At 38.8% G+C, this 12,844-nt stretch overlaps 1 protein-coding gene across 1 annotated transcript in view; it reads right to left on the bottom strand.

Annotated features, from left to right (window-relative positions):
• The window catches only part of LOC105424612 (paired box protein Pax-6), a 65,192-nt gene that overhangs the window by 30,913 nt on the left and 21,435 nt on the right, over positions 1-12,844 (bottom strand). The window contains 2 exon segments of the mRNA XM_089084156.1: positions 7,890-7,999; positions 8,357-8,547. Coding sequence (XP_088940282.1) covers positions 7,890-7,999; positions 8,357-8,547 — 301 coding nt within the window.

Genomic DNA, 12,844 nt, shown 5'->3' with positions numbered 1-12,844 from the left:
TCTTGAAAATTATGAAAGGAAATGGAAATGTATATTAATTAAATCTGAAATAGAAAAAAATAAATTACTGTAACATCCATGCATTTTCCCACGTAAATTAGAAATTGCGCGACGCATTAGGAAGTTAATCCTCCCGTTGCAAAGGACGCATAGAAAAAAAGCGTTTACACGCGAGATGAGTTTATTTCCCTTTTTTTTTTCCCTCTCAAAATCACGTTCTGCCACAAAATTTCGCCCAATTTCTGCTCGACACGAATCGACAGCTTAAATTTCTCGTATCGTCACGAGTATGGTAAAGTTGATATCGCAATAGCGATTTTGCACAGTGAAATATTGGGTACAAAGAGGATTATGATTCTATCCCTGGGGATTACCTCCAAATATTATCTCGGACGCGATAGAAGAGAGAGGATCAGCGTATTGTTTTCGATACACAAATCTCAATAGGAATTTGCACAACTAGCATGGAAGAGAAATAGATAGATAGATAAATACAGACAGAGAGAGGGGAGAAGGAGGCAGGGGGAGGGTGGACAGAGAGAGAGAGAGAGAGAGAGAGAAAGAGAGAGAGAAGGGAGAGAGAGGGGAGAGAGAAGAGAGAAATAGAGATAGAGAGCTGCTGTACATTATTAATCGACACACCTTTAGTCAGCGGAATCTAAACGTCACGCTGCGTTAATTTATGGTTCATTCCGTCGTTTAAGCAAATTCATTCCTGGCAGCTTACCATGTATTACACAATACTGTATAAATGAAGATTCGTAAATTAAGATTGGGCAAAAAAACATGTAATTAATTAAATCCGAAAGAACATTCTTGAAATTTTTATATATTATTCTATATTTTCGAATATCGTTGCGACTTGACATTTACATTTATTAACATTTCATGAAAATCGTAATCATATTAATTACGCATTATAAAATTAATTTTTTACAAAAAAATTATTGGTGTGGTTTTAAGTTGTCCAATAAAAAGGTATCTTACGTCTATAACTTTTTACAGGTTAAAGATAAATAAAATTATTTATTCCTCATACAATAATATTTGAGAATTGAATATAAAATTATAAAAATATGGCCGATAAAATTGGGAGACGGGGGGAGGGGGGAAAGAGGGGCGGGAGGAGGAGAAGAGATTATTAGATTAATCAAAAAATCCGTAGAAACGGGAAAGGGCAGTCAGAACGCTCCATTGTAGCGTAATGCATAACCGTGGCTGACCATCTCGGTTGCCGTCGAGCGTGCGTCTCGCGTGACTCGCTCGCGGGGAAATAAAGCGGAAGACAAAAGGGGTGAGCGCGCGGCGCGTTGCATACGCGCGCGTTGCGACGCACGCCTGCATGCCGATGCGGATAGATAGATGGATAGGTGAATAGATAGATAGGTAGGTAGGTAGGTAGGTAGGTAGGTAGGTAGGTAGGTAACCCGAGACTCGACGAGAGGTCAGCCTTCGTAGATTGACGGACGCGATAAATCGAGCCGCGGTGACACCGGGGCTCGAGTGACGCGTAGCGAGGCGAGGCGATGCGGACGCGACACGACAACCCACTGACCTGCGAATCCAATGCATAGAGTTCCTCTCTTGCGTGATTTCTCTCTCTCTCTCTCTCTCTCTCGTCGTTGCACCAACTGCGCACGTATACGCAGACCAGTTCGCGGGAGGAAAGGGAGGAGAGGAGGGAGGGAGGGAGGGAGAGCACCTCGTAAATATTCCTGTTTATACGTCATGTAATGCCCTGGCGTGCGTTGGATGCGAGGGTGTGGTATCGAGCACTGGAATCCTGAAATAGAACGGAGCAACGTGTGCGTCTATGACGCTTCACGTGATATATCCGGGTCGGAGCTTGGCTCCGCAACGCTGGGAAATCTTGGTCTATCGAATTTCAAACCCGATCGTAAAAATGCAACGGCGACGGTGGGAGAGACGGCGGTGGCGGTGCTTGGGTGATTCTCAATCGAAACCACGGGCCGTTTTGCCAACGCGAGGCAACCGGAAGCGGGAAGAATTGGTTCGCGATCGAGTTCGAGAGAGGAGAGACGGGGCGCACGAAGGCACGTGATGCTAAATGCAATTTTTACGACGCGTGGAATCTCCGCCGTGGCGTTATCTGTCTTCAAAAGATTTCTTTCGTGGAGTAAGCAGCGATTCGAACGAAAACATAAAAGTTTATAGATTTGCAACTATCTGTTCCAGTTGTCTACCAATCTGTTCCAGTTGTTCTATCAATTAAAAATTTTATTTAATGTACCACGTGGATAGTTTTTGGCTAATTGCTGACCAGTATTATCTAACAAAAATTTTCTGATCAGTTATCGGATAGTTACTATCCAGTAAATTCAAAAGAATAAAAACTAGCCAGTTTCTAGTGAGTAACCAGTTTTTCTTGAATATATTTTTCTACTTGGATAATTATCCTTTAAGTTATATTTATAATTGCTTTTATAATTTATATATTTTTATTTGGTCATCCTCTCGCGATATTTATTAATCATCGATGATGCATGATACTTCTTCTCCACCTAGAATAGTTGACATCAATTGTTTATATCACTTGGAAGGGATTTCAAATATGTCAGAAAGTTAAAGAATTATTGTATACACTTTTTAGAAGATTCGCATTATTAATGTGAGTCAGAGACCGATGCGACATTGATGCAGCTTTGAGAAACTGAATGAACCAACGGGAGAATGACGGTAGAAACAACGACAAGAACAACGACCAGAACGGAGGCAACCAGAGAACCGCATTGTGCCGGTTGGCGATAAAAGCTGTTGCATCGTTTCGCGGCGGTGCGTATATCTATATCTAACTCGGGAGAAAATTTGACAAAGAAAAACGAAGGAGATCAGAGAGAAACGGAAAGGGATGACGGATGGAGAGCAAGAGATCGGGCTCGCGAGATAAAGAAGGTCGACAATAATAATGCCTTCGGTGCACCCTCGATCCCGTGGTAGCGGGCGCAGCAGGCAGCCATTATATTGTTTTACCTCTGTATCTCGACCGGAGATCAGCGAATATGCCGCGAAAGGCTGAATACGCGCGCGCCTTCGACGGGCAGAAAAGAGAATCCGGAAGAAGGGGCTCGCAAGGGAGACTCGCCGTGAATGAGCCGTGCGAGCAGGGTGCTAGTGATAAAAGCACGTTAACCCGCCTATCGCGACTTAGAGAGAGATTGAATGCGCGAAGTGCTATTAAATCCAGAACCAATCATTTTCGAATTTATCCTACCCTTAATCTTGTCACGACTGGTTCCTTATATTTTTAAATTCGAAATTCGGGGGCTCAGGGCTCAACGAGCGTGACTGAATATTCTAAACCAAAAGGCTCGAGTAAAGATTAAAAAGTAACCGATTTGAACGATTAGAATTTTCTTAATGCGTATACAATTAAATTTTAATATGCAATTTTAATATGCAAATTTTGCTTTACGTAAATTTCACTTATATGTTACCGAACTTATATGTTACTACTGAACGGATTTAGCGCAAAGTATTCGTGTAAATATTCGCGATATATGAGGATAAAAGGATTTTATATTATTGCCAAAAATATTGTGATCCCTTCCTCTTCCCTTATTGTTGTTTCCTCGTTGGTGCCGCCAATAACACGTTTATGTTGTCGCGTACACGGCATCAGCGATATTGAAATCGCAAAAAGGTATTTGAAATCCCGCGTTTCCCCCCGCAACGACACCCATGCGGAGTTTAGAGGAGGAAAAAACAATGCTGCAACGACCCCCTTTCGCCTAGATCATGATGGAGACCCTTTCCGCGCGTTCTCTTATCTCTCTTCTCTTTTTATCTCGGTATCTGGTCTTCTGTTTATCTCTTTCTTTTCTTTATCTCTCTTTCTTTTCCGCCTGCCTGTTTCCTTCTCGCCACCCTCTGGTGAAAATTCTTCTGCATGCCTCTACGTCGTCTGATCTCGCGGTACAATGCAACCCCCGGGATGCATTGTGCGTCAGACCCACCAGACAACCCGACAACGTCGACAACACGACAACGGCTGCGAACGATGATATCTAAGCTAAACTGACTGCATTTCAGAGAATATTTCTTGCGCAATGTTCCGAGGATTAATAGCATGCCGATCGATATTATTGAAATGATGTGAAAAGCAAGGCAAGATCCATTATGGAAATGAAAACATTTTTATATAAAGAAATTATAAATGCTTTGCAAAAAAATTATAATTTTCAAAAATTTAATTAAAAAATTTAAGCACTTTTTAATACTCTCTTATTATTTATAGTCATCTCAATTATCTTGATCAAATCTCTCTTTTTGAAGTTACCTTTAAGCAAAACCATTTTGGAAGATTTTTGGAAAATTTCTATGAAAAAAAGCAAGAACAAATTTTGCAATAATATATTCTTTATTAGCTGTAATGCAACTTGCATAATTAAATGAGTTAAAAACAATTTGCAAGAGAACGATAGAATTACCAGTCACTTTCAAGGTAACTACAGGTTTTTTTCTCAGACTATTATAATTGTTTCAAGGGAAATTGTTCTGTTGATCTATTTTCCATACTTCGTTGAGAAGGAAATGAAAGTAGTAATGGCGCTCTTCGCTAAAAACATAAAAATATAAAAAATGAAAAAGTCCGTCTGTGTCCTTGCTAGTTGGGTCCTTTAACGCGAACTCTTTATAGAAAGCGCGAAGAAAGTGTGTTGTGTTCTTCGGCGTTATAAAAGTATCGACATTATCGGGAGAATCGTGAGAACCGCTGAAGACTTAAATAACTCCCTTTGAGAAGCGTATATACGTAGGAGAGTGCTTAGAACGACGAAGGGTTAACTTTAATATGCGCTGTAGCTAATTTATTAAAACAATCTCTCGTTGAAAATAAAGTAATAAGTTGCAACTTTTATTTTCAATATTGTTGAAGCGAAAAACGGATATTTATTAATATGCGTTTAGAATTACCCAAGTAGAAAAATATACAAGAAAAACTGGTTATTCACTAGAAACTAGTTAGTTTTGATTCTTTTGAATTTACTGGACAGTAACTATCCAATAACTGATCAGAAAATTTTTGTTAGATAATACTGATCAGCAATTAGAAACTACCCAGTAAATGCTAAACCAGTTTCTGGCCAGTAAAACTCGAAATATTCTGACTAACAAAAATGTTAGTCAGAATATTGGTCAATAATTAGTTATAAATTAACCAGATATAATTGGTCAGTAAATATTAACTAATTTCTATCAAGTAAAACTTAGATTTTTCTGCTTATTCACTTATCATTTAAAAAAAATAGTCATACAAAAATCGATCTGTAAACAATGTATACGTCTCATTAAAAAAATATACCTGATTTGGAAAAAATAAAAAATTATTTAAGAACACTTGAATATTGACATTTTCTGTCATCAGACAAGAGCCTAATTATATCTAATAGTATTTTATATATATTTTTATACATTTCGCTTTTACACTTTTGAATTATACGCCAATTGTTATTCGATTTTGCGATTTTTGAAATGCGATTTTTACATCAAAGTTAAAAACATATCATACTATTAAGTCGATAACCAATTTATTTTAAATCATATTATTTATTACACAATTTATTGAGAAAAAAAAATATCACTTTATAACTAAAGTTTGGACGTGAACCTTTTTATTATTCGAGATGGACATTTTTATCAATTCGGCAGACTCGTAACAATATTTATGGCAACAAAATTGTAGCAAACTTTTTATAAACAGATAATATAAATTATATGTGGACTAAGTAACTATTAAAAAGAATATTACAGTTTAAATAGTATAATATTGACATCACCAAATATGAGATTCTTTTCTTTCAACCAGAAACGAAAAGAAATTCTGAAAGTCCTGCTAAAAAAGTCTGATCTAGATTAGAATTAAAATGCGTTATATGAGAGGAGACCAGATCGAAAAATCTCGCCCCCTCGCCAATGTCAGGACGGGGGGAGCGAGCGGCGCCTGCAGCTCGCGCGATGATTGCGCCGTAATCTGCTTTCGCTTTGCTTTTCCGAGGAACGGGGAGGTGGTTACCGCGTGATTGGCCGGGGGCGTCGTTGGGTCTCCCGTTTCGACCGATACATCGACAACAGTCGAGATACTTAGGGAAGATACACGCGAATGAGACAGACCTCCAAGAAGAGAATGCGAGAGAGAGAAAGGGAGATGTCGACAGGCGAAGAGAGCACGTGAGACGATGGCGAGAGGGCGAGAGGGGAAAGGACGGGGATGAAACAACCCTCCTGACACGGGTTATCCTATAAACGATGCTACCCCCGCAGCAACGCATCGATAATCCGGCCCCCGGGGCCCGCATGCGGTTGAACGCTCGCAACAGTTACCATATTTGATTGCGTACCTCCTTCCCACCACCCTCTACAAGATCGGAATACGGAATAATATGCCATACTGCAAAATAATACAGAATACGGAATAATATGCTATATTGCAAAGATCATGCGCTCGCGATAACACATGCTATTTTCATTAGAGATTAGCGTTATTAATACTATTGATAAAAAGTAAAAGACTATTTCTGATTATAATATTAATACAGATATATGTAATAATCGAATATATATATAATATCGAATATATAGTCATATTATATAGTCATATATTGAATAAATAATTAATAATAAAATTGTTGTTGGAGTTCATATATACAATTTATATTTATTTATAAAAATTTCGCTGCAATTTTTACAATCACCTATAAGACAATTTTTATAAGATCAATTATATAATTAAATTTATATAAATTAAGACGTAAATTTAATATTCAATATTCAAATTAAATATTTTTATAATTTTAATTATTTAATAATAAAATTGTTTACATCTTGATTTTCGATGGTATATCTTCTACTATTAATGCCAATAAAATAGTAAAAAATTTTTAATAATGTTATTACTTAAGCTTGATCCAAGGAAATAAAATGCAATTGTTACGAAAAATATTTAAATTAAATAAAGGCGAGAAATTCTTATATAATTGCATAGTCAATGCTTGGTCAATTGCAAAACATTTTACAACTCGCTCATATACAAGTGAACAAAATCGCAAGTCGTTCCTTACGATCGACAAGAATTGGCGAGTGTCGCGATAAATAAAAAAATCGGAGGGAACCGTTTTTCTTTGCTGTTTCTGACGCACTCTGCGTCGGCGACGATGGCGACGATGGCGGGAAAATGCAGGGGAAAGAAATCGCACGCGTTTGATGTGCCGCCAAAGAGAAATAGGAAGGACGGGGGGAGAATACGCCGTCGGAGTAGTTTCGCGTGGGTTGGTCGACTGCAACCACGTTTCCGCGCAACCCTCTGCAACCCCCGTTCAGCTCGACCTCCCCGCCTCCTCTTCCCTCCTCTCTCTCTCTCTCTCTCTCTCTCTCTCCATTTTGCTCCGCATTTCTCTGTTCCTCTACGCTTCGAAGATCGCGCTTAAACGTTACCGGAAAATTATTACCGGAAAAGCGTTGCACACACGCGTGTGGCGAACCGCGGGACCCACCGACGGAATTACATTGATATTAGTATCGTTTGGCCCGACAGATTAATTAATTAAAACGCACCTCTCCCGCCTGCTGCCTGTGGCCACTCAGCCCGCACATGTATTTGCGTTTCACGCTAACGCTTTAACACAGAAAACACAGCGGAATATCGTGCGCCAACAATTGTCGAAGGCTTTCGTGCATGCGAGCGAAGCCTTTTGCCTTAACTAAATACAGCCTTGGCTAAAAGTATGGGATGCTTTTAACAAGCTATGCGTATATATTCGGTCAAATACCTCCGAACTCGTACTTTTCCGTAATAGCCAAATCATGGAAGGATTTAATGGCGAAAAAATTTGCGCCGATAAGATGTTACAATAATTATTTAGACGTAAACTTACCTTTCTTCGCGTGCAATATGTCCGCCGGATCCGGTGGGAGGGACGAACAATGGCTCGGACTCAAACTAGATTGTATCGACGAAAACGGACTTCCTGCGCTTGATGGATACCTAAGATAACAATTGTTCTTAATAAATACATACGATTTTACATTTTACAAAGAGAATTAATTTTATATCAAGAGAAAAAAGCACTTATAAAACTTATAAAAATTTAGCAAAAAGTTAGGAATAATAAAATTTACTCCAATTTAACAAAATTATTTTATCCTATTTCATTACAGAAATGATCTCGCTAATCCGCTTTATGTAATAAATTAATTTTAATTCTTTCTTCTTAAAGTTAATTTTTAAAGATAAAAAGTTTAAAATAAGTCAAAAAGTAATCCTTGTTTTAGAGGACACACGATTAACATAATAACGTTTAAACGAGCATGCAATTTATCTGTCAATGAATGTTAATTTTACCAGGGATTGGGTCGTGGCCAGCCGGTGGTCTGTCCGTTTAGTAGCCTGAGTTTATCGTAAACGCTCTCTGCCGGACTGCCAGCACCGACGCCAACCCCCACAGCGCCCACCCCTTGTTGCTGCTGTTGCTGTTGCTGCCTCTGCTCCTTTTGCGCAGCTAGATTCCTCAGTACCCTGTTGATCGAAGACACCTGCAATCCAAACATTAACCCGTAAAACAGAGAGATCATGTATTGCTTTACTTTTGATAACTTTTTGATGTGTAACACCATTTGCATTTAATGATATTTCGCAAAAAAAGGCAAACTCAACTATGCAGATTTGAAAAACGATAAAAAAAATGAAATTATATCAAGATAAAATAATATCAAGAGAGAGAATATAGACCTAATTAAACATAAATGAAAGAAATAGAATTTAATCTCTCTTTGTATATACTTCTAGACTATTCTTTAACTACATTTTTGTTTTCGTTAAATTTATTCCTTTTTGTTTTTCTCTCGTCCTAAAATTTTATGTAACGCAAAAATATAGCGAAGAAAATATTTCCTTTTTAAGGAGCATCTTCGGAGGATCGCCGGATGGCATTCCGGAGCGCTTCTCTCTCTCTCTCTCTCTCTCTCTCTCTCTCTCTCTCGATGGTATCGGATTTATTATAAATACGAAGTGTGCGGAGAGATCCTCCGGGAAGAACAGAGAGAAGCACGGAGGCGCTTCTGCCCAATGAAATGCGACGAGAGCGGTAATTAAAACGATGCGGTGAGCGGTTGCCGACGTGGCGCGGTGCACTGCACGAGGGAGTTAATTACCTCCGCCTTCAATTATATCCGTCTCCGCGCCACTCCAAGGGGACTCGGCTTCTGCCGACGTAAGTGCGCACTCGCGCGTTCGCGACGCGAGTTACGTTAACGCTCGCTATGCACGTATTCGCGTACCGAAATTTGCGATCGCTGTTAAGTGGCCGCCCTGACATACTGATAATATCACAATGTATCGCGTTCGCGATACCGTAACGAGTATGGAGATTTCAATGGGAAAGGAAAAATAAATTTTGATGATGATATTACTATCATTCTGAGAAGTTAATCAGTGTAAAAATACATTACTCCTCGACTTCTGATTTTTTTTTTTTTAATATATTTGTACATATTTTTCTTATTAAATAATTAATTTTTAAAAATTTTTCTCCCATTCTTTCTTGCTTTTCTTTCTTCTTTTTTCACCTGCATGAAGAAGATTTATAGAAATTATTTTCACAGAAAGTTGTTTTATCGTGTACTCGTGTTATATTTGATTTTTGTTTATTTAATTTCTTATTTAATTGCGCTCTCATAAAAACGAAAACAAAGTTAAAAGTTTCTATTGTCTGTGACACTATACCAATCGATTAAACCATTTTGCGCATGTATACGCGAATGTGAGCGCGATGAAAATATCTACAGGCGCGAAGAATTTACGACCTCTTAAAGACAGCACCGCTCTTTTTATTTTCATATCTTTTATTTGTCTTCTTTCGTGGGCTGCGTTCGTCGCTTCTGTCACTTACAGCTCGTATAAATCCCGACTGAGCCGTAAAAGAATTTCTCACAAAACTAAAACGGCAGATCGTCCTGCTGCCAATAGTTTCGCAATTTATTTCCATACATTCTGTATTATGTCACATATGTCGCGGCAAGCGACGCCATATTAAGGCCATAGTAAAAATGTCGAATTTTTCAGTTTCAATATTATCATTAAAAAGTATCGAGAATTAATGTGTTTACGAAAATTTTTTCGACGCAAGATTCGTTTGATTGAGAGGTGTATGCAAAAATATAATTTCTAAAACGTTGTATTTGCAACATAAAGTATAGCAAATCGTTGTATACATGGAAAAAAATTAATGTTGAGTCAACAGCATCAAGTATAATTAAAAATAATATAATTAATTCAATTAATTAATGAAAGAAATATATATACATTTTCATTTCATTAATATTAATCATTATCTAATTAATCATTGAAGCTACAAGATTATTTTTAATTCCACTTAATGCTGTTGGTTTAAGATCATTTTTTGTTCCGTTTAGAACATTCTTTAAGTATGCCATATTTCTCTTTGTAAATCTTAGATAAATCTTTTCTAAATTTAATAAGTTGATATTTACATTAAAGTAAAAAAGTACTGCAAATTGATCACTTCTATAAAGTTAGAATTTCGTTGTAATATTGTGTGTAATATTTTAAATAAAATTTCCACAAATAGTTCTAAAGTTCAATCAATCAAAAAATCTACTATCAGAAATTAAAGTGGTTGATTCTGTCGAAAATTTTTCATGATTATCGATCGCACCTCGATCACGTTTTATTGCACGTGCCGGATCAAAAAGCGGAACGAGATATACGAGAAATAAACCGGACGGCGGCGGTACCAGCGACAGAATGCCGGATCGGTCATAAGAGATATTCGTTCCCCGGGGTTTGTTAGACCCGGTGTCAAGGTACCATGGCGTTGAAACGAGCTGACATCTCGGACCCACCACCGGAATGGAGCGTCATCCCCCTCGGCGCCCACGACGACCACCATCACCACCACAACCGCACGATCTCGTCGTGTCTCTCCGCCGCTGACGCGAAAGAGACGTCACCGGCACTCACCCCTCGTCTTGTCTCCGACATCCACCGATGTCCGAAACATCCTGCCTTCACGTACCTCCGAAGATTCAAATGCCTTCCGTCAGCAAATTAGCAATCTCCGTGACGGAAAAGGGAGATTGAACAAATGATCGGTAAATGACGAACCGAGATCGAAAACATTTCATTCGACTATAATGTTCGATTTTAGAAAAATATTCCATATATATAATTAGTTTATAAATATAATAAAAAGTCGTATGAACTTTTGCAACAATGTTTTTTAATGCAAAAATAAAAAATATTCAAGTTAACAAAAAAAAAAAAAGAACGATAAAAATTCTTTTATAATAAGCGATCAAATTTCAAAAAAGATAAGTAAAGAATGCCTATATAAAATATAATATCTTCTTTCTTGACTTTCTTACTTTAACTTTTACTTTTTTAGTTTTTATTTCGATGTTGAGGTTCTCGGTTTCCAATGCACTTCTATCGCGTGCTTATCGAAGCGCAGAAAAATCCACGCAATCTTCCAGATTAGCCAAGCCGGTTCCTCGATGATTTCCAAGCTGCGCTTGTGAAGTTGGCCGATGTCAAAACCGATCCACAATGAAAAAAAGTCGTTGTCGCGCACAAAGAAGCACTTGGCGACAAAGCCAGAAACCCAACGAGCGACGGCTGCCTGTCAAGGGACAATCGGCGCCTCGCGTGACATCGAGTGTCCGGGCTGTTTGACCGTTTTTTGATTGACGTCAAACCGCAAATATCGTGCTGGCTGTACTTCTCAACCATTGCGATGTATTTACGACGTGTGTCACCCCCGTCATTATTCGTGGAGATCGTTATGTCGTGGAAATCGATACCACAAAAAGCCAAGCCGTTTGACAATGGCGAGCCAAGCAGGCGAAACTACTTTGCGAAACTACAAAGTACTTCCATACCGCGACACTTCCTTCTTGGACCGATCTCCAAAGTGGAAGGTTCTTCGACACATATAAGCTGCCCCACTTCCGCATTAAACTTTAATGACAGATTGTTTGCTTTCGGAGCTGACTTTTATGAAATGAACTTTGAGAGATGCGAGCGGAGAGACTGCTAACAAAGACCCTTGATTTTAAAGCCTTGATTCGTCAAAATATAAAAATTTTGCTGGAAACAGACGCACTCCTCGGGCAGCTGTTTATTAGCTGAAATTAATTCAATGTTGATTTAAACGTCGGCATCTCGCCCAAAAAGAGACCGGCCGAGTAATGAAAGGCATGTGGGGCGAGGACTCGTGGCGTTTTATTGGCTCATCGTCGACAATAGGAATTCTCGACACATTTTTGCACGGATACAGCGTCGCGCGTTGCGATACGCGAATAGCATAAAAGGAACGTGGATATTATCCTTTATCCGTGCACGGCCCGCACAAAGGCGGACACGCGACGAGGGCTTGAAACGCGGCGCGAGAGGAAGAAGCCGGGATCGGATCGATGAAATTAGCATGAAGCGTGAAGAGCTCGAGGGTGGCCGATCTCTCGAAAAAGGGCCTTGGATAGAGACGTCATAATATTGCTCTCGCGTGACACGTTTGCGATGGCTGTCCATCCGACATCCGGGAAATCTCTTCCCGTCGCGAAAATCAGCGGGGTTCTCATTTCCAGGAAACTGCATTTGGAAACGGCATAAAAAAACGCTCGCCAAACAAACTGTTGTGGCAATAAATATACCCCTTTTGCGATCCGGCTTTGGAGATGAAAACGAGTTAACTGAACGCAAGCAAAAAGCTTTATAATTAATATAATAATCTCTGACAAAATAAATTTTTCTCCCCCGCTTTTTCCATTTAATTTTCAAACTTGTCTGTTTTTTTTTAATCCGGAAAAAGTTTCT

Source organism: Pogonomyrmex barbatus, unplaced genomic scaffold (assembly GCF_055798465.1).
Source record: "Pogonomyrmex barbatus isolate J1 unplaced genomic scaffold, ASM5579846v1 scaffold8, whole genome shotgun sequence".
Classification (NCBI taxonomy): domain Eukaryota; kingdom Metazoa; phylum Arthropoda; class Insecta; order Hymenoptera; family Formicidae; genus Pogonomyrmex; species Pogonomyrmex barbatus.
This window is presented reverse-complemented; position numbering and strand designations above follow the sequence as displayed.